The following is a 26,983-nucleotide window of genomic DNA, read 5'->3' on the forward strand; positions in this document are numbered from 1 at the left end:
GTCTGCCCCAACGGCTCTTTTTGAAGCCAGCATCTGAAACATGGAGATTAGCAGCATACGGTCCAAGCCCCACCCTGGAGCTGACAAGCTCATGTCCAGACAGCATTAGGTAAGTGCAGGAGGAATGCAGATTTCCTGCTGCTCACTCAAAGAACAGCCAGTCCACTGCAGCCCTGGGAGCCAACAGCCTCAGCACAAGACAGGAGCAATGTGCTGATACCTGATGGGTTGTAAAGGGCTCAGCTCAACACTGGTGGACTCCAGAAAGGCACTGCAGAAGAAATGAAGCCGGGTTTCCTACTGATTCACATTCTGAGGGTCTTCAGCATGGCTTCTTGGGTGTCTAACAAAGCTAGCACATTATCCTGATAGAAGTGGGATCTTTCTCTTCTACTTGCCTGCTTTTATCAGATCTGGAAGAGACTATCATCTTCTAACTCTCTGTCAAGGTTTGGCTGAAATATGCTGAATTGTGAAGGAGTGACAAAGGCTGTTAGTTAGAAGGACAGACATAGCTGTTGCATAACCTTTGCTTAGGGAATCAGGTTAAAACTGGCAAACTGTTTTTAAAGCACTTCTTTTGACATTTTCCAAACAAAATTGTTCCAACTTTTAAGTTAAAATGACATTTCCACAAAGTGCCCTAAAAGAGGTTAAATAACCCCTCAACAGCTGACACGCAACATGACAAAAATCAGAAGAGGGAAAAGGTTCATTAACACTTCCATTTAATTGCAAAAAGTAAAAACTTTTTATTCTTCTTCTCTACATACAAATCTCATTTATTTACACACTTTACAGGCTTTTCCCAAGTATTTACAAAGTTTGCAATATATTAAATTACAACAATCCATAAAATTCTGCATTAATTGCATATTTACATTCTTTTTATTTTTTATCCACCACTGAATTTATAGTGTACAGCATTGAAACAGTCTTTACGCATATATAGCTTTACTTCCCGGCACCCCTGAGCCTTTATAACATGACTCCTCTCCCCACAGAGAGAGAGAGAATTCTAAAAATAAATCACCTGTCATTTGTTTGAATCTTCAAAGGAAAGGGGAAGACCAGCATCTCCCTTGTTTAACTCAGCAGGACATTAAATATATCCTTTATGAGAAGTAGTTTCCTGAAGACAAGAATATATAACTCTACATATAAAGTTTAGGAAGAGGAGAAAGGTTTCCCAGAAGTAGAAGTTCTCTGCACACCCACTGCAAGGCCCACCAAAATGATCTGGCCTCAGAAAGTGCTCAGCTCTGTGGCTCCCAAGGGAACCAAGTGGGAGCCAGAGAACCTGGACCACTGAGCCCACGATTGGACAGATCCTGTAGACTTCACTCTCCAGAGCAGCATTACTGGTGCGAGCAGGAGCATCACGTTGCTGAGATGCTGGCATTCACACCTCGAGGAACGTGCTTTACCACTCTCCACCTCATCTCACTAAGGGAGTTCCCATGCTGTGAGCAGGACTGCTGAGAAAGGCGTGCAAGGCTTGCTGCTGGAAAGTCAGGGAGGCCAAGCCAGAAGAGAAGGGAGGTGCTTTTATCCAGCCCTGTTCCTTGCAGTAAAACCAGCTTCCCTGACAGACTATTAAAACAAGAAGACTAGCAGGAGAAGTTAACGGCCCAGGATACACAGGAAACTTGACCGTAGAAAGCTCTCCAGAACATTGCAAAGGGAGTTTGGGGCTGGGATCTGCAGAGCTGCCCCAGAGGAATGTGTGTGCACAATGCCAATGGGGAGAGGAAGAAAGACAGAAAGGAATCAACAGAAACTGGCAGCTTGCCCCCCACAGGGGATACTGATTTCCTGTTACTGAAGAAAACAGTACTCCTTTCTCCTCCTTTCAATTACCCTGAGTTCAGGGCTGAGTGAGAGCAAAGGTCAATGACCCCTGCTTTTGGAAACTATCTTTAAAACACAATCCAGATGTGGCACAGTCCAGGGTGGCAGCCCATCTCTCTATCTTGACAAGCAGAAGAATGACCCCTACACATCTCCACCCACTAGGTTCTTCGGTAGCACCAGTTTCAGGGCCTCACTAGTGTGATTTCAGAGCACCTTTGCAGTCTGTGGGATTTCAGGTGTGCAGACATCCCTCTCCCAGCTTAGACATAAAGCGCTCTGAAGCATTTGAATAGATTTTTAAAATGAGGATGCACATATTTACCGGGCACTCCTCTGAGCTGGCCAGTAAAGGGGAGTATTATGCAAAACAGCACACACACTTGGATATACAAGTGCCAAAGTGAAGCTAGTGGCAAGGGAGACTGTGTTGGGAGACACACCCTCTGTGACTCATCCAGATCATGTTCGTTGCTACAATGTCTCGATAGCTGAGAAAATGGACACATTCTACTGCAGTTCTACTCCAGACTGAGCAGCTCATTAGGAATTGCCGAATTCCCTAGGGAGGCCACAGCCTTTGGTAAGGTTGTGTGAAGCTGAAGCCGCTGATGAGGAAGATGGCCACTTGACCAAGATGCCAAAACCTCCTTTTTTTTCCTTACCCATGTCACAATGCAGAAGGCATTAGCATAACCTTTCTGGCAGTTGATTACAGGAGCTACTCAAGATGCTGCACTATAGATTGAGGCTCCATGCTTGACAGCAGCTATGGCCAAAATCAGCTCTTTATCAGCAAATAATTGCCGTCCTGTTTCAGTGTAGCAGCCAATTCCTTACAGTCCTTGGAAGAAGAAGAGAAAATATACTGGAAGTTTAAAAACAAATGATGTAAACTCCAAAGGGAGTAAGGTTGGGACATATGCAATATATCACCTAGACACAGATTTGGAAACTTATGAAGACACCATAAAGTGCACTTCGAAAGCTGACAGTCCAGATTCACCATCATCAGTCCAACCAGCTGTAACACACTGAGGAGGGGAGAAGCAATATCTAAAAGCACCTTTGCTAATCAGGCACAATTCTGCTCTAGCGCCCCTCCGACCCTCAACCTAAACAGCAGCTGTAAATAGATCCATTTTCTCTGCTATTTCTCAAAGGAGCCAGACAGCCACAATGACTTAAGTATGACTCCCAAAAAGTAGGCATTTCACAGACACTTGAGAATTGTCTCTGCAGCTCTTTTACAAGTTTCATTCAAGGACACTTAGAAGTAACAGCATCACCAAACCACCTGCAATCTCTGCAACAAAAGGTCCAAGCAGGTTCTTCCCGTATACAACTCCAACCCAACAAAATGGATCAGGTAAAAAAACAGTAAGAGGTGAAGTAACCTTGTCAGTCTTTGACTTGAGAAGTGCCAAAGTGCAAATAGCAACAGTCACTAATGTGGGCCCTCTGATGATTCTGCCATCACTGAATTCCCAAATTTCCATTAACTAAGACCCAGGCTTTAAGAAGAGCAAGAGGGGTGGTGTGTGTGTCTTGGCATGTACAGGACTGTATGTAGTGTCACAAGTCCAAAACACACTCCAAGCATTAACAATACTAACATAACTCTTATTAATTCAGTTCCCTTTGACAGCTTTGCTACAAATTAAATGTCGTCTTCTGTTCTGACTCAGTCTCTCCCTCTTTAGTTCTACTATATCTGATGTATGTCAGTTCAGTGTCAAGGACCAAACACACTGACACAGGTGCTGAGGTTGCTCTCATTAGCTCACAGGAAAAAAACAAGTGTTACGCATAGAAATATTTGTAATGCAGACTAAACTCTCCCAGGCTAAACTCTTTGGAGTGATCTGGACTGTCCTCTGCCTTATCTTTCTTAAGGAGCCAGACATGGTCATCCAATTTGGCAGCTTTTGTCAGTCCTTAATATGATTAGTAAGACGTTTGCTCCCATTCACCTGCTTTTGCTCAAAAGCAAAGGCTGGGTAGACATTTTTCCAATTGGTCATTTTAAGTGTACTTAAACTATTTACAGAGAAAAAGGTTCTTGCTTCTAAGAACAGAGTTAGCTTGCTTTCAAACAAAACCCATTCCAATTTCATAGTAACAAGTGTGAGAGTATGTCCTGAACCCCAGCCCTGGCCTATGAGTTCAGCTTTACACATCTGTAAATGATCTTCAACAGCAGGAACAGACCCAAAGGATCAAACTTGGAAGGGACTGCAGCATCCACAGTCCGCAAACACTGAAACCAAGTCTCTCAGGATACTGGATAATGCAGTGCTCAAGCAACAGGAAGCATGCAAAGGCAGCTTGGAAGGAACTCAGGAAAAAATCAAAATTCATTCTGAAGACAATGTATCAGATCTGGAAGAAGTTGGTACAAAAAAGACAGTGACAAGGAGATGTTCTGGTGCTCCTGCAGGTACCCCAAGTCAGGAACACAGGCAGTACTTCTCCCAACAGAATATATATGAAAACAGTCATGCAACCCCAGTATCTTAGGTGCACAATCACAACATGAACTTATAAAAAGCTTCTTTGCACCCAGCTCCACCTCCATCCAGAACTACTGCACTCCTGGCACCATGACCACCAAAACTTGCATCGGTGTTTTTATAGGAAAGGAAGTGGGGGGGGGAAAAAAAGCACAGTTACTATTTGACTCAATTACAATTTGCTGATAGAGAACAGTAGAAGAGCGATCACAAGACACAAAGAGCCCTGAACAGATTAATTTGGTACAAGAACAATGCTGTGGGTGAGTGTCCCTGCCACTCGGTTGGGAGGCTCATGTCAGCCCTGAAGCACAGAGCTAAGGTTGGCTTTGCAGGGCACACTGTTGAGGCACACAGCCATGAGCGTGATGGAGAGATGGAGCAGATGTGGGACATACCAATTCCCTTTATAGAGCTGGCCTGCCAACACAGGCTTCAGGCTTCCTCCCCAGGAGGAACGTATACAGAAATGTCACACAGACCCCTCCACTCCTAACCTCCTCCCACAAAGATTCAGAAGTGCCATAATCCACAAAGGTGAATCTCATCCTGAGACATCCCTCTGTTGCTCCTGGAAAATGCCTTTGCTGCCAGCCCAAGGCTTACCTGAGGGGACAGGGAAGGTCATGAATAGCTTGAGCTTCTCCCAAAATACATCTGAGGAAGGGCAAAGGATCAGGAAAACAGTCATTTTTTAACACTGTAAACATGCAAGGTGGCAAAGCTGCCTGCCACAGTTGCCCCAGGTCTATCGCTTTCAAGATGTTGCCTTGGCTTCACAGCTGAAAATCTTCTTGTCCTGGAAGTAGTTGTTTTCCCACCCACTGTCCTTAGCTAGCAGCTCCATAACAAACAACCGCCGGCTCTGTCCCTTTGGCCATGAAGCTCATCATCCAGTAATCTGTGCTGGCATAACCTTTGGAAGACACATTAGATGAATCAATGCCTAATCATTGCTCACATTTCCCACAAAGTGGTGGGGGTATGCAGACACTCTTTGTGAAGAGCCTGCCCTCTGTGCCACACTGGGTTTGTAACACCTCACAGAGCACAGTCTTGCTTAACCCCAGCTGCCCAGTGTTAGGCATCTCTGAGTAACCCCAACTACCCATTCAGCATCTCACAGTATCCAGTTGTTTGTGTTCCAGGACATGAATTCCCACATTCAGAATAATCACATTCATATCTTGCTGCAAACACTGAAGGCACACGAGTTCAGAGGTGGTAATGGCACACATCACCTTCTCAGGTGTCAGTTATGACAGATCCAGCTGGAAGAAGTCTCCTGGCTTTAACGGATCTCACAGACCCTGCATACTACAGTGCAGATACTCACCCAAATCTCCAGCTTCCAGCTCCACCTTGAACATCTCACAGTGTTCTCTGCACTTGTCCAGAGGTACAACAGTCAGAGTGAGCTGTCCGCTTCCAACAGCAAAGAGGCCATGCAAGCTGTAGCTCTAGGATGAGAGCAGAATATTTCAGAAGCCTTGACAGACCCTTTTCTTGGGTCTGTCTAATCAAGAGACAATCACTGCCCTGAAACAAGGCAAGACAGCACAAATCACAGGTTTGCTGCTCCCCCCAACTACCAATAGATCACGGCAAAACTCTCCAAGACAATGCAGGCCCTCCACACCCACAAAACCTCACATGAAAACAAAGGAGGAGATCAGGCTAGAAGAACCCATTTCAGTGATGTGCCTCCATGGCAGGTATCTCAGAATAGATGAAACTTATTGCCAGGAATTGCTCCAAAAAAGCACTTCTCAAATGAATTGTGCCCCATTGCACATACAAAGTCCATCCCTTCACCACTATAGAGCAAGGCCAGGACATAAATTTGAGTGGAGCTGGGACATCCCATGGGTATTTCTAACTGCCAAGGGAGATGGACACAGTGTACTAGCAGCACAAAGCTATACACAACACACCTCCTTCCTCCTCCTGAATGGTACAGCAACTCTGAGATGCCATATTACACAGGGATGGAAAGAACCGCTACAACTCTGCATCCACTGAAAATGTCCTGCAAAACCCCTAAATGTGTGAAGCTTATGGATGACAACTCACAGACAGGGAAATAATGTGATAGGGATGAATTTCTCACCTTATTCCCCAAATCTGGATGGCGTATGAGGAAGCAAGTCTCTAGGGACACTGTCTTGTGGAAAGACAATGAAGAGGAAGTGGGGAAAAATTCCTGCAGAATCTGAGTTCTATCTACAGATTTGCTCCTAAAAAATAAAAAATCCAACCTGTATAAATAAAACATGTAAATATATAAATAAAACAACCCGTATTAGAGAAAGATCACATTATGACAATGCTTATATTTAAGTCTACATCCAAGATCAAAATTGTTCACTAAGATCAATGCTTGATAAACATGGAGGCTGATACACTCCCCCTTTTTGGAGGGGGAGACTGAGGCAGAGACTAGAGAAGCTAAAAGAGCACAAACATCACTCCTAAGAGCAATATTGGACTTTTCAGCTGATGAACCTGCGCTCCTTCATATACTTTTAGTACCTGCTGCAGGCCCATATAAACAAGGAACAAACACATTGCCTTAGATACCTAAGAATTTTCCTCCTCTCCTTCCCTCAAAATGATCCAAATTGTCAATCAGAGCCAATAATTACAAAAATGCAGAGAGGTGGCATTGTATGCAACCATAACTGAGACCACATGGCAAGGTAGTGGGGGTGATGGTGGAGGTGGCATGTCTAAGCATATTCTCTAGGCCGGGCAATACAGCTGGAAAAGGCAGGGTTGGGTCTGTTATTTTTACTGTTCTGTAAAGTGGCTTGACATGATTAATACTGTTATACTCCAAGTCTGTCTGCACAAACCAAACAGGACACTACCTGGCACGTTCGTATGAGCAAAGGAGCAGTCTGCTCCACTGTGGCACCTTCCCATGTTACTTCTTATCCACATGAAAAGACTTTGCTAACATACAGGGTTGCTTCACAACCTTAGAGAGTTCTGAATTGTTCAAATGTCTTGTAGTCACTCTAAAAGCTGTACCACAGTTAACAGAGGTCCAGGATTAGGCCAGGCTGTTTTTCCTGAATGAGACCAAATACAAATTACAGGATCCATTAGTGTTCTGGTACTTCTCAGTGTTTTGCAAAAGTCATGGTACCTTTTCTCAGTTGATATTAAGAGTGGAAAATTTTCCAGAGGTTACCAGAAACGTAAACCGGTTGCCACAGACCACAGCCCAGATGATTAATATACGGCCTAAAGAATAGGACTGAGCAGTCACTAGGATATTTTTGTCTTGAAAGGGGAGCAACACATGAAGTCCCAATGTGTAACATTCCATTTTTAGTGCACAAGTATTCTGCTTGGATCCAGTCAGTGTCAGCAGGTGGACAGCACCTATAACCCACACCTTTTCCTCTTCACTCCAGTAAAAGTGCAACTTACAAGCTCCTGCTAACACACAGAGGCAAAGCGTGGGTACCCCTGAAGACAGGATATATACATCCATCACATCCTTTATCTTTGACTCACCAGGGAAAGAAAAATGGGAAGCTCTGTCTCGGGAGGCAGCTCCACAGTTCAGATGAATTTTCTTCTATTACAACCTCTGCCAGTTCTGGATGCTGGGACTGAAAGTGCTTTAGTTCTTCATAAGAGAGATGCTGTCCTGTCTTAAACAACACAGAACAACAACAAAACAAAAAAAAAGTTGCGCACCTGGAGTTTCTCCCCTCTCTCATTTCCATCCCACTGAAGAACATCCAAGAGTAACAGCCATAGATTGCTAAATTTTCAACCACAGTGATAATTACTCAGAGGAACAACTTGCTAAGGTTGCAGAGAGCTTTCCACCCCCAATATTTTTTAAATGGGGCTAGATGTATTCTTAGATATATGTTCCACCTGTATAAACAATTTGAGTTTGTGGTTGAAAATACATGGCAGCGTTCTTCAGCTGGTGCTATTCAAGAGCTTGGACTAAGCATCCAGCCTTATGAATCAAGACATTACCTTGATTAGAAAAGGCTGAGACCTCTGGAGTTCTTCTGATAGTTCTCCAAAGTCTGTCACAATCTGAAGGCTTTTCACAGAAGAACATGCTGTGCAACATGCAGGCAGCGTAGAAGTGTTTTGTCTACAACCTGCTGTCCACCAGTCCTGGCATTCTTAAAGGAAATAAGAGAAATGTGTTTAATAAACCAAAAACAAAATGGAAAGGAGACAGACTCAAACATAAATTCATTATCCCTAACATGAAACACTGAGATTACTTATAGCTTCCAATGGATGCAAGTTACTCAAAAAAGCAAGCTTCACTGGGGTAGGGAACATTTCCAGCACAGTTTGAAGATGTTGGAGAATTGGCTCATGGTTTGGAGAAATGGGAGAGCTGTCTATTAACTCCACTTCTCTGTATATATAAGGCATACAGGCCAAGTTACCCTTTCGCTATCAACATGAGGAAGGCAACCACCGTATACAGCGCAATGAAGTTGAAACAACTCCACAAGCAATAGTGCAATCCAAAGAGCATTTACAAGTGAGACATCCAGAAGACAAAATTACTTTAAGAAAAAAAGTATCTCCAAGTTGAAAATAGTAACTCTAATGTGGTTAGTACTGATGCCATGAGCCCTGCTAAGACATTCCTGAAACCCTGCTTTTCTACCTGCATTAACTTACAAAGACTCTGTCCTGGGCAAAGTTTGCCCAGTCCCCGATATGCAGAGGATGCTGGGAAATGTGGGTTTTCACCAAGATGTGGTGATGATATATTATTCCTTCATCTCTTGCATTGACTTGAAGATAAACTGAGGAGAAAAGTCCCAACATGAGGAAAAACTTTGCAATATATGTAGCTTATTAACTTGATACACAGTCCCCCCACCTTCCTCCTGAACCACATCTATATCCGTTTTAAGTTCCAGAAATCATTGTTACACCACCATCAGCTAAACAGGACTACAGTGAACATTGCATATATCTACTACTTCAAAAATATAATTTTTCACATGAAACTATTATTTGATGCCTATATCCTACCTCCCTCCTCCAACTTGCAGCTCTCCCAGCACAGAAGAGTAAGCAAACAGTAACAGAATTGACTTGTTCCTGCACTGAACAAACAGGACAAGAGAAGACAATCCTGAATATCCCATGTATTTCTATGTTAAGGCACCTGCAGCCACCAGACTAAAAGGACTTGGCTCTGATTTAATGGAAGTAACAGCTTTAATCCTATGGGAAGATGTTTAACTTGGGCAGTGGCAACAAACCCAACCAAACACCTGATCTGTCAGGGTGGGTTAGGAACCCAAGGCCCTGGCCACACCTCACATGAGACATCCATAAATCTACCCTCATAACAGACTCATCTGTCCTGTCCAGAGCCAGCAAATGTCAAAACAGCTCGGGTCTCCTGGGCATTTGTGCAGGCCACCCATTTGGGAAATGGGGTGAATGGGAAAGAAGAGAGAGAAGAGACAGTGATGCCTGTATGAAAAATAGTTGGGAAACCATTATACACAGCAGCTCTTCAGGCTTGCAGCCTTTGTGTTACTATGGTCATGGTTTCCAGCCACACTGACGCTCCTGCTGCTCATGGGTTATAACCGATGAACACCACTTAACAGGAAAGCATTTGCTTAATTTTTCCCCTCTGACATCTGCAACGTACAAATAGTAACATTATAGAGGGTTTTAGGTTCATCAGGACATAACAACAAAGAGCAGATTGGATATATTCAGAGGAAAAAAGCAAAACAGATCCCAATCAACTCACAAATGCCACACCTATTGCTGGTATATGGACTGAAAGGGATCAGGACATAATTCCTAGTCTTTCTGGAAAAAGCATCCCTGTTTTTGAGGAAAGGGGTAAAAAGGCAAAACAAAGAAAATCCCTATCGCAAGCAGAAGTCCCACTCCCATGAGAAACTGCTCCAATGCATTTTCCCTCCCTGTTCACAAGAGAAAAAAGAAAATCTTTGTTCCACAGGCTGTAGAAAACTTCAATTTTACAACAAAAAAAACTCAACTCATGAAAAACTGCTGGTCAGCAATGGGAAACAAAAGGCTGAAAGATCTCTCCAGAGGAGGGGCAGTCACCATGAAGAGAACAAGAAAAAATATCTTATGGTCTGTCATGATACAGAGAGCAACATTACTATAATTTCTTTCTGTGCAAAATTTAGAAAGTTCATCCTACAGTGTTAAGCCCAGTTGTCCCTAAATTTTCTCTCTGGGCTCAGGACAGTATCCCATAACTGGATACTAATCAGCTTTGACGGTATAGAGATTGATTTCTCTTTTGAGCTAGGCTGGTATATTTGCATTCTCAATTACTTGATTCAGGAGGTTATTTCTTTTCCCTATGAATAACCCAGGCAGAGCACAGTTGAGACACATTTCAAACGCCACAAGTGAGACTGTGGGATTTTTTTTATTTTTTTTTTGTAATTGATCTTTTAGATTTATTGTTGAGGGTGTTAGTCTGTGCACTAGCATGTATGTGACTGGCATGACAAGTACAGGCAGCGAGAAGGGCCTGCACTTCCCAGGGATGGAGGGAGGTGAGACTGCACAAAGAGCAGAGGGCATGCAACTGCACACTGGGGACCAGAGCAGGAGTTTTACCAAGGATGCTTATTCTCTCTTTTGATTACACTCACTGCATTCCTTTTACATTACCACCCTGCCCAGACACCCTGAGGATTATTTTGGTTTAAGTCATGCACACTGTGCGCATGCATAGCTTGCTTGGATATTGAAAAGAAAGATGCACTCTTCATCTCAATGCAACCATCACGTGCAACTGTCACACGATGGCTCTATCCACTCACATTCAAATGTTAAATTGTTGGGCGTGTGCAATTATCCCTGTGGAGTTTGACTGCAGGAAAGCAGCTGTAGTACTGACACATACAACTATTCATTACGTGACGGAAGTGTGGGCCAGACCCAATGAACCTCTCCTACACGCCTGTGCTTTCTCACCCCTCTTTGAGGAGCAGCCTTCACTTCGTTACACAGAACTTGTTCTCTGTTGATCACACTCACTTAACGCTTCCTTTTATACTTAATTAGCTCTACAGAACAAAATATGTCTTCTCCCTTGTGTTTGGATAGCTCCTAGCAGAACCAGGGCTGAGGACTTCCAGCTTCTAACGTAGCACAAACGAAGAGATGACAGCTTTCCTTAAAATGCATCTCTGAGTAATGCTGGCAGGAGTTTATAGCTGTACTTTCCATTGTGTAGGGAAATAATTTTCAATTTACAATTAGTTTAAAATGAGCACCCCACCCTATTTGGCCATTTTCACAGAGGATCTCCCAAGCTTCTTGGCTGTCCTCAGACCTACAGAGGGGTGTGTGCACACAGCCCCAGAGATGCTAGGCGTGTACAGTCAGATGGGAGGCTAAGAGTTTACTGAGAAGACCCAGCCCTGCTTTTACCCACTGCAGTGAAGCAGTAAAACTTACAGAAACTTGCCCACATTGATGTGAGACCAGGAGAAGGGCCAGGTCTCTTAACAGACCATATAGAGGGGGAAGTATCAGTCTGATGGCAGTGCAACAAGTTCAGAGTGAAGCCATCTAGCAGGGAAACCTTTTGCTCCAGCATGACACAGGAAGTCAATGGCTCTTCCTGACCCCAACAAAGTGCTGGAAACAAAATTGCAGAATTGCAGGTGCAGAAGCAGCTTGCTGGCTCTCCAATAAGCTGGTTTGCTTCACAGCACTCAGGACTGCAAGGCTGAAGAATTCTCTACTAGGCAGGTGACAGCTAAATTTGCACAGGAAAATCTGTTCCAGGGGATGGGGGCCTCTCCCAAGAATTTGCAGCCACCCTAGATCTTCTGCCACCATCACCTACAAAAGAAAGCTTCCCAGAGGACTGTCTAATGCACTAAGCAGCTCCACAACCTGCAAAGGTTGGTTCCAAATCCTCAATTCATCTTTCTGAGCCTGACACTCTTCCCTAGTCCTGCAACGTAATTTGCTAGAAACCAGTTCCAGGAATATATGAACAATTTTAACAAGCATGGAATTAATTCAGGACTCTCAAAAAAAGACTATACACCTGTCTATACACTGAACAGTCACAAGACATTTCTCTATCCTTTATTGTAGGTCTACTGTATGGCTTGACCGTACTATATGGCTGCAAATATTCCATTAACCACAACTAATTCGGACCACCCCTCACAGGGTTCAACATACCATCAAGAACTATACCTGTAAGCAGGGTGGGTGAGCAGGCAAGCCTAAGGGTTCAGAAAAAGCATGACTAACATTGGAGAACTGAAAGGTAGGCTCAGGATGGGGGTGGACTCACCTGGGCCTGGCCCACTGCCTCATTGATGACGCTGCACTTCAACCACAGTCTTATTCCTATGTGCTAGATGCAACAATGAGAAGATGCTGATCTCCACATTTGCCATGTTTCCTCACATTTGTCAAAATCAAGGGATTTTCAATGTGGATCTGAAAAGACCCTTAGAAAGGAAGAGGTTAAGACCTCAATCTACCTTCTGCTTTGACCATACTTTGGCCCTTTACGGATACGCACCCGACAGCCAGTAAGATAACTCCTCCATTCATTTCTGTAGCTAAGGCCCAATCACAAGCTAGTTCTTACAGCTGACACAGGGCAGAGCTTTTTAAAAGACACTCGGTCCCACTTGTAAAATTCCAAGTGATGTAGGGCCCATGAGATCCTCAGTGCTCTGATTTCCAATTACTACCACCACAGAAAAGCTGCAGCTCTTCCTCCATTTGAATATATCTAGCTTCCAGATGCTGGATTTTACCATGCTGCTTTCTATTATTTTTAGGACATGGATTTGCAAGGTCTAGCCCTTAACCTTAAAGTGAAGTTGCAGCTCATAATGTACTGTTATTGCTTTGACAGCCAAAGAATATTGCAGGCCAGGTCATCCTTGCACCTGAGATACGACTAGCCTCTTGTTGCTTTGGGACCACTGCAGACTTACAGACACTACACTTCTCAAGTAAATAGTTTGCATGCTGTTGAGCTATACCATTGTAGCAGATATACTATAAACTTATCGTTGTGCCTCCTTTCCCGGACTTTATGTAAAGATAAAACTGTTTTAAAAACTCAGCCATCAATTCATGATTACAAATTCATGATTATTCAAAGATATCAATTCATGATTACACGTCAAGACAAATTCAGGCTAAACCAACAGGTTCCTGAGTAAGTCAGAAAGCAACAGTCAGAAGTGCTTATTAATTACAGTGTGGAAGTTCTGATTAAGGAAGGCAGCACAGTGGGTTTTTAATAATACACCATGCAGAGCTTCTGTTCCGCACAAGATCCTCACCTCTTTTTCATATTGAACATGTCTGTAGCTCTGATTTTTCTTAACGCATTTATACCAGTAGAAGTACCTCCCATTTGGTTTCAGAGCATTTGTAGGAAAAGCTAGCAACAAAATAACAGCTACAAGTAAGCCCATCAATAAACACTTATTTTTGTTCTGGGTAAAAAGTCAACAGCTCATGTAACTTCTCACTCATTTCACTAATGGGTAACGGCTGGTCAAACAACCAAAGGATGATTAGTCAATCTCTAGCAAAGCACAAAAATGACCTTGATCCAACAAGACATTGTGAAATCAAGTCTGTTCAGCCTAGCCCAAGAGAAACTCTCAGACCACTGGGACAAAAGAGCATTACTTCCAGGACAAATCTGCATAACTGAAGGTAGGCATTAAGCTGTCAGAAAATCCTCCAAAGTCCACCTGCACCTCTGGTTACATGCCTTAGAAGGCAGCCTGTGCTGCTCTGGCAGTGTCTAGATGAGCAATGTGGCTTGGAGGAACAGCATGCATTTGAAGCAAATCCCTCTCAGATTCTTCCACTTGCCTGACAGTGACTTGAGTCTGCAAGAGGTCTGACATGCCCATATCACTAGTGCAAACCAGAGCTCTGTTACTCTGCAGAGCTCTGCCTCTGCAAGAGGTCATATACGGCACAATCACTCCAGGGAAGCAAACCAAAATGAGAATTCACTTGCTCTGCAAATGAGTAAACGAGATTTCTGGGGACATCCAAATATAAAACGAAGAGTTTTTTAAAGTTCTGGATTACCACAATTATTTTAAGCTAGTTTATTTGGATTTGCTAACAGTAAACAGTCCACTGGCTGAATGAAGACCAAAGTAAAGCAGTATTTGAAAACTGTTTGGCACCAACCTACACTGCAATATCAGCCTTTTTTTTCCCCCCTTTGAATGAGCCGACACAGGTGTCTGTTGGCCAGTCTCAGGTTACATTATTAAGGGTTGTTTACACATACGCACAAATCAGATAAATTAGTAGCTGCATGGGGATGGGAGGGAGCCCTGTCTGCAACCCATGTCACACCTCAAAATGGTCAAGCCCCTGAAGTGGGAACATGAGAGTATGTAAAAACAGAATAGCAAAACAGCTTGAATAGGCCAAAATGCATTAGGTTTAGGAAAAAAACCAATATCCATTGTAAGCAAGAGGGGAAGGCTATGCTGGAGGCAGGAAAAAAGGTCAGTTAGTGATTAGACCACTAAAATGAGCAAGAAGTTGGAAATCAGACCTTGAGTTATGCCCCAAGCAGCTTTCTTGTTCAAACCTTTAATTCAGAGAAGATCCATGTTCCTTGGGCTCGTACATCAGTGAAACCAGCAGGTCAGATGCAGCATGGGCTGCAAAACCTGCTAGGAAAAACAGTCTGAATACTAAGATGCTTAGCCCACAGGGAGCTCAGGAAGCAGAATGTACCCCCTCAGGTGAAAAAAAAAGGCACACTGGATGCTCCCTTTCTGCACAGAACTGAGCCAAGGATAAACATATTTCAGGGAAACAGAAAGAAATCTGGCAGCAGCTGGCCCATCACAGGCTGCCTGCAAAAGGTTAACTGCAAAAAGAAGCCGGAGCCTGGCCAGGCGCCAAGGCAAGCCTCAAGCTAAATTGAAGGTGGCCAGACAAGAGGCAGAGGCTGCAGTCTTCTCCCAGCTGAACAGCTCCAGTAACCCAGACTGCTGTGACCCATCCCCACAAATAGCTCCCAGAGGCACATCACAGGCCCCAGGATGTGACAGTGACATGCCATTTACAAGGTGTTGCTTAAACACAACTCCTCCAACAGGATTCATTTCTCTAAAATAGGTTCTGTATAAAAAACAATAAAATGTTTTTTAGCCATTCTGGTCTATACAGAAGGGAGCTTTTAACACAACTCTTCTCTGAACTGGGGGTAACTTATACAGGATCACTTTTATAGGTGTGTGTGCTTGCATATGATTTTTGGGGTGCTGAGCAGCTACTGACCCAGTTGATTTTGAGCTGTGTATTTGGTAAAGTTTGGGCCTCATTATTGAAGCAAACTGGATTTTCCTTCAGGTTATTACAGGGGTTATTATCAGCATATGAATTGTCAAGTTGTTGGATGAGAGCCAGTTCATTCATCATTGACCAACATGCATTGTGGAGGTTTTTGAGCTGCAAGGACTTACTGTACTTATCATAGGCAGACATATGAGTTAATGCAAGAGAAACATAAATCCTCATCAATGCTCTGTGTGGTTGGCAGGGAACAGTTACCAACGTGACATCAAAATTAACATTTAGATATCAACAAAGCTATAAAGATGTCATACTGTCACAAAAGGAAGAACCACTAATAAATATGTAGAATGTTCCCCATTATGATTTTAAAACTTCTGTTAAAGAAAGAAAATCCCTTTTCATTTGCCTCATATTAATATATGCTCCAAGAGCTCCACTCTCATTATCTTTCCTCCTAACATTTGCAGGGGAGATGGAAATACTCGTAGCCTTATTTTGCAGGCATAGAACAGAAACACAGAGGGAGTGACTTGTCCATCCCAGCCTATTAGGAAAATAGAAATGAATCCATAGAATCATAGAATCATAGAATATCCTGAGTTGGAAGGGACCCTTAAGGATCATCAAGTCCAACTCTTGACACCGCACAGGTCTACCCAAGTTCAGACCATGTGACTAAGTGCACAGTCCAATCTCTTCTTAAATTCAGTCAGGCTCGGTGCAGTGACCACTTCCCTGGGGAGCCTGTTCCAGTGTGCAACCACTCTCTCTGTGAAGAACCCCCTCCTGATGTCAAGCCTAAACTTCCCCTGCCTCAGCATTATTATACAGATTATATACAGATTATTATCTGTATAATCCAGATTATACAGGCTCTACTTTCTCTCCTAGGAAGTTTTGTGCTAACCCACAGGCCCAACCAAAATTATCTGTGTTGCATGCAACAGACTGAGCCCGAGGTCTGCAAATCTGCAACCTTCATGGGGAGCTGTACAACATGAAGTGCCAAGTTATCCAGCTAAAAGAAACATGCCCACACGATGAGAGGCGTTCATCCTTCCCAGAGCAAGCAGCATGACCCAGCACTGAGGTTTTCACAAGCTCTGCGTAAACACAAGCACAGGAAGAACAAATGCAAACCACATTTCCGTAGAACTTTTCCCCATCCAAAGGGACCTTGGTTCCCAGCCCTGGGAAAACAGCTTAAAAAGAAGCACAGGCGCCAAACCCAAGAATCTAAGAGTCACCTTTGAAGACACAAAGACTGGTAACATTAATTTTAATATGTGAATTCATACAGAGGAGAAAGCAAGAAAGCAACAGAACAGAAAGACAGGCAAAGAGGAAATTTACTTTGGACCTAATCCTACAAACCTAATGCAATAGTCGCAGCTTTGTGTGCACTGCTCTTCACCTTGTCTTTGTTGTAACAGCTCAAAGGTCCTCCCACATCCAAAGGCAGACAGGCAGCCTTTCTCATCCACAGCACAGTTCCTGGGGTACAAGGGACTAGAATAAGGGTTAGGAGGAAAGCAGGCCACGCTGAATTGGAGGGAGAGAAGAGCAGCACCCTGTATCCCTGCTTCTCTCAAAGCCCCTCCACCACCCTAGTTTGGGGCTCTGTCACTTGGAGAAACTAGGCATCCAAACCTGCCCCATAAACCTGACTGCTCAGGCCACATCTAGCCATGGAAGATGCTCCAACCTGCAATCCTGTAGACTTGCCCAAAATCTACGCTTCCAGAACAGGCCCAGGAGGTACAGCATAACCCCAGACTGCAGCCCCACACAGGCAGGCTGCCCCTGCCTGCTCCAGAGGAAGTAAAACAAGCCACCCATAGACCCTGTGGCCAGGCTTCATCAAAGCAATGTGGACAGGGGAATTCTGCCAGCATTGCTGGTGGGCCAATATAGTCTCCAAACTGCAAACAGGTGGTGTTCAACACAAATAGCCCAGGCTGGATTTGAACTGGTGTCTGAGCCCAGGAAACTTCAAGTTTCATCCTCAGCCCCCTCAAAAAATTAATCCAGCAGGTATATACACAAGAACGGAAGACGAGTAAGTATGTTGAGTCCCTTGGCTAGTGTTTTTCTTCTGCTGTGCAGACTCTGCATGGTGTCTTATTTGCAAATGAAAAATGCTAGACCTGCTTACAAGACCTCCTATCCTCACATTCTTGTCAATGAACAAATGGTAGCATTACCCCCTCCCTTCAAGAGACCGTAAGGCCAAAAGAAAGGGAAAAACATTACATTGTGCAAAAGGAAGTAGTGAGAGAGAGATGGAGACGACCCAGCCCAGCCCCATGCCATTCCCTTTGTCTATCCCTCATTAATGATTTTACCACACTCCATCCAGCAGAGAGCAGTGTGACACAAGCACTGCTGGGCCAGCACTAGGAAAGGCCTGGTAGCCACAGCTGCCCTCTAAGAAGCCAGGACATGAGGGATCTCCACAGGAATCCAGATGAGGTTCAGCCTGGGTGCTATACTCTGTCATTCAAATAGTCAGACTCTAACTCAGTTTCTTTCTCTGAGGCTAGATCAAAGTTACCCGAGCCATGTCAACTCATGTCAAGTGGTTATAAGAGCCATCTCTTCACCTTTGTTTTTTCTTCCCTGTGAGAGATTCTAATGAATAAGGAAATGAACAATGGGGGATACCCTGACCAACCCATGCAAACTCAAATCAACAGAAATCACACGTCAGCAGAAGAGAGAGAGAGAGACGCAGAAAATGCAGAATGGTGCTGGCATTTCAGGGAACCCTTTTTAGCTACAGCAGGTAGGTCAGAACTATAACAGAATCCCACAACACAATGAGCTGCGGAAGTTAAATATAAGCCACCCAAGAGCATGGACACTAGAGTTTGTTTTTACAGTGAGCCAACAGACCATCAACTTTGTGCCACATCCCTGCTCAAAATAATTCACAGTCTTTGTATTTTATCAGAGAGGCAGAGCCCATGCTTATACCACTTGCCAGCTTAAGTCAATTGAAATGATTAACTGAGAATGAGAAACGTTCATACTTTCTGTTTCTATTATGCCAGACTAGTAATATCTGTCATGTTCCTTTTCCATGATGGGACCATCTCATTACGAAATTATCTAGCTTCCTTACACACATTACGCTTAACATTACTTTAACTGCTATAAGCACTGTAGGCTCGCAAGCCCACAGTTCTTTACCAGTATGCCACTTGGTAAAAAACACTTTTCCTTAAACCTAGGTCACGTGCTGAGGTTTCTACATGCTGTTCACAAATATGAAGACAAACTGTTTTTGCATGCTTACTCAGAAAGAAAGTTGACATTTATCCAGCATAGCTATCACACTACAGTTCCCAGAACTGCAAAGATTTTTAGAGAAAGGAGAACCCTTGTGGAAGATAAAAACGTGTTAAAAGCAAGGAAAAGAGTGCAAGAAGAAAATGATGAATTTAAGAGAAAATATGCCTCAGCACCAGTGAATAGAAGGGAATGTACCCTAGCTAGAATTCAGGATGCTGTTTTTAAGTACAGTGGTAGGGGAAGAGAAAACCATGGTGCCATGTCAATACCGCATTTGCTATTTGGTGTCTAAGGAGACACTCAAGTGATTCGCATGGCTGGTATTTAACTTGGTATTTCTTTCTAGGGTTATGTTACAGCAGAAAAATCATTTCCTTACTCTCGAGCATGTACTTCTTAGCAATAGGCAGAGACAGCAGTCGGAGGTGACCGATGAGGGAGCCCCAGGAATGGGCTCTGGAGAGCGGAGCTTCAGGTGGCAGCAGGCTGTATGGCTGGATCACGAAGTAAACAGTTAGCAAAACCAATCCCAGCATGAGCAGGCCCTGTGAGAGAAAACAGCCATGTAATTAATTATATTGCAGTGACCTGATGCATTTTCAGAACATGACACACCTTCTGGCTGTTATCAAAGGACTGTGGCTGTGCACTGTAAGATGAACACTCAAATTTTTCACTGTGGCTCCTCATTCAACTGCAATTCTATTTACATACACAGGGAGTTGTCACCCAGTTTCACTGTTAGGGCAGTTCCAAAGATGAAGTAAAGCAGCCTTCAAATCAGACCCATGCAACTTCATTCATTTATTTTAGCACCGTGAATAATCCAGCACCAGAGCAAGAATGATCTACAGATGGTTTTGATTCCTCCCACCTAACCAAATAAAAGCTTGCACTTCCACCATGCCTCTTACACAAAGTTTACAAAGCCTTTTGTAAACATCCGCCAAGCCTTGAAACACTTTGGCAGCGCTGGTGCCAGCTCCCTCCCTCGTAACAGAACCTCAAATAAGCCTTAAGGAGATGACATTATGCATTCCCCCCCACCCGGCCAAAGTCAGAAAGAATCAACAGCAAAAACAAGAACAAAAGTTGAAAGTTCAAAATTCCAGTTTCTTGTTCTCCTGACTCATTTTTACATCTTTTATATGATAGAGGGAAGACAGAAGGGATGGATTTTTTTCTAAATAGAAACTACTGTGATGATTTTTCAAAGACAACACTAAAACACTATGGAATATTATGTCAATAGGAAGCTTTACATACTTGTAATATCTCCAAGCTACCTAAGAGAATGGAATCCTTTCACCCACTTTGTAACACTTTTTACAACATCTTCTAACTATGGTCCTCAAAACATTTTTCTGTCATCAAGCACCATGGCAGTTGATTCATTTTATTGACTAGAAGGAGAATAAAGATAGGTAGAAGCTCATGACAGGGTCAGAAACAGAATATGGATGTTTTCATTAGTCAACCCTGAACTTTAAGAATCTCCTTCCTTTCCACTATGTGTGCTGACACTTGGAATCAATGCCTGAAAAAAAAATAAAAATCCAAAGGCTTTGTTCTTCAATAATTTAAGCAAAGGGGGGCATTGACATATTCAACTTTCAATTCATATAAGCAATTCCAAATCTTGGTCATCTGTCTTCTTTTTTCAGATCAAATTCAGGAAGGAAGGAAGGAAGGAAGGAAGGAAGGAACGAACGAAGGAAGGAAGCTACACTTAACAGTTTTTTGAATAAAGGACTCTGAAAAATTAATCAGGAAAACACAATGGGAAACAAAAGGCTCAGGTGCCAAAGGAGAAATTCAGATCTACATGCATAAGACACCTTACCTTGTAGACAGCCACTAAGATAGGGTAGCGTGGAGGTCCCCTTTGGGGTTCATTTCTTTCCAAGAGCTGCTTGATGAATTTCTCAATAGCTTTTTCTGACATCCCACACTGGTGGCCAGTCTGTCTCACTAGATCAATTGTCTCTGATAGCTTGTCATAGATGCTGAGGTCAGTGGCTGAAAGCTCCATGGCCTCCAATGAAAAATCCCTATGGAAAGATTCGATACATTAACAGAAAACATAACCCAGTCATCCAGTTCAACACCAGCATGTGAAAAGAGATCTCAGGAACACCAGAATGTCTAGACAAGAAGGAAGGTTTCTCTGGAGCAAGCCCATTCACTGACAAAGACACAACATTAACTGCAATCTTAATAATCTCTGGTAGTCCAGTACCTCCAAAGGAACAAAAGAATATGTAAATTTTCCTGAAAACAGGAAAAAAACAGGAAAAGATTCACATTATGTAAATGAACAAAACTTCCCAGAAATCACTGAAAGTTCATTTATTCATCTGTTCCAAATGAATCTGTCCCATAAAGTGTTGTTCACCAAGTATGAATGCCAGCAACAGAAAGTTGATCATCACACACAGTAGCCAAGCAAAGCTCTCCTGCACTGTAACTGTAGTCACTTATTTTAACGTAGATTTCTTTTCATTAAATCCCCTGTCAGCAACTAAGTACAGAACAGGGAAATGAGCAGCATGTGCAGGGCAAAGTTCAACAGTTTACAATTTGTTTAAATTTTTGCAACCTAATGTCCAGGCCAACTGATTATTGAGTAACAGTTACAAGATAGCAGCACAGTCTGCAGGCAAAAAGAAAACTCTTGCATTCTTCTGAAAGGTTGCCTTCAGGTCATTCTTAAATGCAATGTAACTAAAACTGCAGTAAGAACTGCATTGTGAACTCAGGACAGAGACAAAATGGCATTTGATAGCAAATTACTTTCCATCGTGAAATTTCAACAGGGAAGCCTGTAAGAACACACCTATGAGCAATCAACATTAAAACACAAAAAAAGTGGTTCTGCTACCACTCCTCCTGCCTGCCACAAAGGATGAGCCTTACAATATCAAGAGCAGCAGATAGGGCTGAAGAAAAGATACAAAGAAATAGCAGAACAAGGAAATAGCAGGTAGTGTGAGAATCCCATTGTTCCAGACATTTAGCCTTGACAAAACACTGCTGATGTAATAAGAGTATCTTTGAGGTCTTGCTTTGCCTCTAGTTTCTGAGATGGGAAGACTCGAACCTAGATCAAACCAACACTTCTCCTGGAGAGTCACAGTTTAGCAATGCATTGCCCTGAAAGCACAGGCTGAGAACCATCAGAGAGAAACTCAAGGAGCTTGACCAATATACCCAGCTCACAGCTGAAAATGGAAATCAGGCCCCCAACCCCCTTTTGTTTTATGTACTACCTGACATCAGTAACAGCTCACAAATCCAGTGTGCTGCTTCACCCAGTGCAACACCTTGCCCTGCTAAGTCTGTTGCTGTACTGCAATAATCACCTAACTTCACACAGGTTTTCTCTGCATGTGCCTCACAGTACTTTCTGCATTTTAAAAACACAGGTCCATTTTGCTCACTTGAGAACAAGCTGACAAGCACTGAGCAATATGTTATTTAAACTTAGATTGGCTTTGCTGTAACCCATCCTGGCTGCAGACACGGGACAAATCAGCCATAAATGTACGTATGCATATACCATTGTTATTAATGAGGTCTCAACTCAATCTGAATTTTGTAATATTTATAAAACAAATATTTCTAAAAGGTATAAAAGGCAAGGAAACAGTGCTGGGTGTGCAGGGAGTCTACACTCCACCGACACGCACAAACAAACATCAAACATTCTAAGCTTTACATACTAAACGCAACTATGCCTATACATATGTACGATCAGAAAAGGTAACAAACAATCCTCCAAGTTTCACGACTCAACAGTCTCCATTTTCCACTCCTTTTCTTGATTACATACAAGTCTCCATTTTCCATTCCCTTTATACAATATTGTCTTGCTTTAAGTTGTCAAGCAACTCGGTCTTCAGGCCTTATGTATCCCGTTCTTCCCGGATCAAAGAAAAGCAGATCCATCTCCTTTTCAAGGCCAATAGGCCTGGGTCAAAAGGCACGTCCAGGTCAGCAGGGGGCATAACAGCAAAGGCCTGCGATGGCTGTAGCAGCAGAGGTGCCCATGGCGTAGCAGTCGGATCAGTAAAGGAGCCCACAGCTCACTCACTATCTGGGAAACCACACGTTTCTGACTGTGGTCCCACAGGGCTCTTTAAGGCCTCAGAGACAGCTCGCCAGGTGCCGAGCAATCCCACTGCAACCTCGTTGCTTTTAGTTGCAGAGTCCCACAACTTGACCTCAGTTTGGTTCCATATTTCAGGCTCATAAACTGTCTGATTGTTAATAAGGAGAATAAGCTGTAAGGTTACCAGGACAGCCTTTGTTCCTAAGGATGTATGATTCCCCATAATGTGCAACTGCTTACCAGCGAGAGGCAGTTATGTGCACGGGTCCGCTTCTCTCAGCTTGAGCTTCTCTCCAGCTCCGGTGTGCCTATTTCCAGCGACTTTCTGTACGAGCTTCTCTGAGCGGTTTGCTGAGTTTGGCCGAACCTATCTTCATGAGGCAATCAAAGTGCCTGTTCCCATCCTGGTCTCCATTCTGCCAGCCTGTTCCTCTTCACTTCTTTTTCCTGCTTCTTTATTGAAGACGTAACTTAATCATGTTGCCTTTTTTATCTTGAGGACAGGCTCCCCTCTTATACCCTTCTCCCCACAGCAGTTCTTTTCAAAACACCTTTTCATTGGTCAAACAACTTTGAATGCAACAACAACAGCAAACACCCAGAAACATCCATGCCTTAATGGCTGGAGAACAAGAGACCAGCTGGAGAACAAGAAACCGGAGACTGCGTGGAGTCTCCTGAATCACCCTTCTTTGTTCCCTCTAAACTCTTTTATATTCCTGATGGCCTCATCGTTAAGAGTCTAATGTTATCTCAACCACGGGGTTTTCCAACCCCCATGGCCACATTCCCAAATCTCATCCTTTTTTATTAATGTCAACCATTTTCTCGACACGAATTACCACTCCATATATAACACCATGAAGTAAGATCATCTTGTTGGCAACCAAACTTGAAATCTGCTTTGCCTTTCAAGTACTGGCTGACAGTTCTCCTCCTAAACCCTGGGCTTCTAGAAGTCAGAACTCAAGCAATGACATTTCTAATGATTTTCTTCAATAGTAAGGTGTAGTTTTGGGGGAGGAGCGGGGAAGAAAAAAAAATCAGTATTACAACTAACTTCAGCAACTACTTCTCTCTCCCAAGATCAAGTCCATGTTCTGCTCTTTGCACATCTATGTGGTCACATGGTGAATCAGGAAAATTACCTGGCTGAAAAACAACCCATATTTGTTTAGTCAGCAACTGCCTAGGCATCCAGCTCAAGTAGTTAATGTCAGATGTTACATTAATTTATTAGTTAAAATAAATTGCATTATATCTGATTTCAGCCCTAGAAACAACAAAAGAGTCAAATTGACATTTTAAATCAAACACCAAGCATGCAAGAAGAACATGTTGCACTACACTGCCAGGTTAATTAGTTCCTGGTCCTGTTCTGCCACCTTTCCTAGCATTCTAGGCAAATATTTGTCCCAGATCTTACTACCCGAGCAGCTTCATGGGCTGGCAAAACTACTCCAAGGCAGGTTTGATCAACATCTTATTATGGAACATAAGCTCTCCAAGGCAGGGACCTTTTCTTCTGGTCTGTAAAGCACCTGGCATGCATTTGGTTCTATAAAAACAATTCATTGCTTTACTAACTCTTTCATTTATGTAATACCCCAATTCATAAAAGAAGCAAGAGCCAGCACATCTGCATGATATTAAATCCTTCTTTTTTTTCCAGCTTTTAGAATTACAGTGGTTGCCTTGACACTACAATTGGTATGCTAAATGGTCTGAAAGGTTACCTAGCTTCCTCTTTTACTCCCATGTGCCAAAGCTTTTTTTGCTTGTGAAGCTCTCCCATGCTGAATTCCAACAGATTCAGTGAGCTTCCTCTGTGTGCAGAATCTCTCCTGAGCCACTTAAAACAATTATCCCTACAGAAATGCTGTCAGACATGACAGTTTCCCCCTTTCCAAATAGCAGAAGCATCCTTCTATACTAAAACGCTGAGACACATTTTAGTTCTCCCCACCTCTACATTTGTATTCAGCTCTGAGCAAGTATGTTTGAGGACAATGCCTGCAAGTCACAGGCGGTCATTTAAAAACCCTGTATAGTTTGTTGACAAATTCAACAGTAATCCATGTTCTCAGCTAAGAAATAAGGCATTATCCTAAGACACTGCTTTGAGAACAGATAGCTTTAAAAATAATAATACATTATATTCCTTCCCATCAGCACAATAAGACTAACAAAATAATAATAAGAGACTACTGTATCCACTTAGCTGTTACACAATGAGTCCTTCCACACAGCAACCTCTCAGAGGCAGGCGTTTTAAACTAGAGAACCCATATGGTTAGTGCTATTTTTTATGAACTCCACCAACCCAAGAGGAATGAGCAGCCCCTCTCTGCTGGCCAATCCACAAACAGAATTAGCAGCAGATCTTGTCCTGAAAGGTTTCCATTCAGGCACCCAGTCCGAGCAGCAAACTCTATACAGGGCTTTGCAGAGAATATGCTCTGCCTCCATGACGTACACTGGAGCGTTTGGACTGAGGCTTTAAAAAGACAAATATTTAGAAAGAAATGCTATTAGAGAAGTCTTTAAATGGGAACAGCAGTTTGCATTGCTACTGCCATCTGGTAAACCCGAAATAGCAATATACGAGAAAAATTTTAACCTGCTTTAACACCATTTCTGCTGCCCCCTGTACAGGGGAGAAGGGGAGGGGGCGGCGGCGAGCCCTGGCCTGTAAGTTCCCCGCCCTCTCCGGGAAGGAGCCTGCATCCCACCGCCACGGTAACGTGGTATCGCCCTTATTTATTTCTAAGAACCTCCGTCCAGGTTTTAACAAATAAACAAACAGAAGCAGAAATCACCCCAATCCCCGCAGCCGGGAGCCGAAGCGCGGAGGCGGGGGTGGGGCGCATTCGCGCCTCAGGCCCAGGGGAGCCCCCTCCGGCCTGCCCGGGCCACGACCACCGGAGGGGGCTGAGGGCCCGCTCGCCCAGCGCTGGGCTCTCGCCCCAGAGCTCCCAGCACCCCGCTGCCCACCCCGCTTGCCGCCCCCTGCCTCACCCGGCGGCCGTCCCTCTCCGCCGCCCGGCTCCGGGCTCCTCCCGCCCGCGGTGGGGGCGGGCCGAGGGGCCGCGCCGCTGCTTCCTGCTTCCGGCCCGGCCCAGCACCGCCGCGGGGAGCAGCTCCGGCGGCCCCGGGCGCCCAGCGCTAGTCAGAGCCTGGGACTGTCCTGAGCACCCTCGAGACAGTCCCCACCACCCACCGGGGCCCAGTTCCCCCTGAGACCACCCACCCAGCAGCCCCTTGACACCAAAACCACCCTGAGGTCCCCCCAGCGCCCTGAGAACCCCCAAAGAGCCTCCCAGCACCCACCGGCGTCCACAGCGCCCCGAGACACGCCACCGCCAACAACCTCTCCCGGGCACCCCAATCACCCTATTTGCGTTCCTGCACCTGATGTCGCAGCACTCCCGATACCCTCCTCCAACCCCACGCATCTCTAATCCTTGCTTCAAACCCTTTCCCCTGCGGTGGTTTAACCCGGCCGGCAGCTAAACACCACACAGCTCACCCTCCCCACTCCCTCTCTGGGACAGGGGAGAGAAGCGGGAAAGTGAAGCCTGTGAGTTGAAATAAAGACAGTTTATTAAGACAGGAAAATAATAATTATAATAATAACAATAATGATGATAATAGTACTACTAATAATAATGTGTACGAAACAAGTGATGCACAATGCAATTGCTCACCACCCGCTGACTGATGCCCAACCTAACCCCGAACAGTCTGGCCGCCCTCCCCCCGGCTAGCCACCCCTATATATTGTTTAGCATGACATCAGATGGGATGGAATACCCCTTTGGCTAGTTTGGGTCAGCTGTCCTGGGTCTGTCCCCTCCTAGCTCCAGCT

At 44.0% G+C, this 26,983-nt stretch overlaps 1 protein-coding gene across 8 annotated transcripts; it reads right to left on the minus strand.

Annotated features, from left to right (window-relative positions):
- Positions 1–711: 711 nt before the first annotated feature.
- C24H6orf89 (chromosome 24 C6orf89 homolog) lies at positions 712–26,583 on the minus strand. 8 transcript variants are annotated; one of them, XM_068659998.1, is made up of 10 exons: positions 26,134–26,180; positions 24,176–24,267; positions 23,356–23,568; positions 20,848–21,055; positions 19,384–19,549; positions 8,370–8,524; positions 7,890–8,029; positions 6,475–6,622; positions 5,701–5,824; positions 712–5,280 (listed from the first exon to the last, which is right to left on the minus strand). In XM_068659998.1, the coding sequence occupies exons 4-10, from the start codon at positions 21,034–21,036 to the stop codon at positions 5,195–5,197; spliced, it is 1,008 nt and encodes a 335-aa protein (XP_068516099.1). In that variant the 5' UTR covers positions 21,037–21,055; positions 23,356–23,568; positions 24,176–24,267; positions 26,134–26,180; the 3' UTR covers positions 712–5,194. The 8 variants fall into 8 exon arrangements, with proteins under 8 accessions (XP_068516099.1, XP_068516098.1, XP_068516102.1 ...); XM_068659997.1 differs by lacking the exon at positions 24,176–24,267 and having other exon boundaries at positions 26,134–26,205; XM_068660001.1 differs by lacking the exon at positions 23,356–23,568 and having other exon boundaries at positions 26,134–26,176.
- Between the last annotated feature and the right edge of the window lie 400 nt (positions 26,584–26,983).

This window comes from Anas acuta, chromosome 24 (assembly GCF_963932015.1).
Source record: "Anas acuta chromosome 24, bAnaAcu1.1, whole genome shotgun sequence".
Classification (NCBI taxonomy): Eukaryota; Metazoa; Chordata; class Aves; order Anseriformes; family Anatidae; genus Anas; species Anas acuta.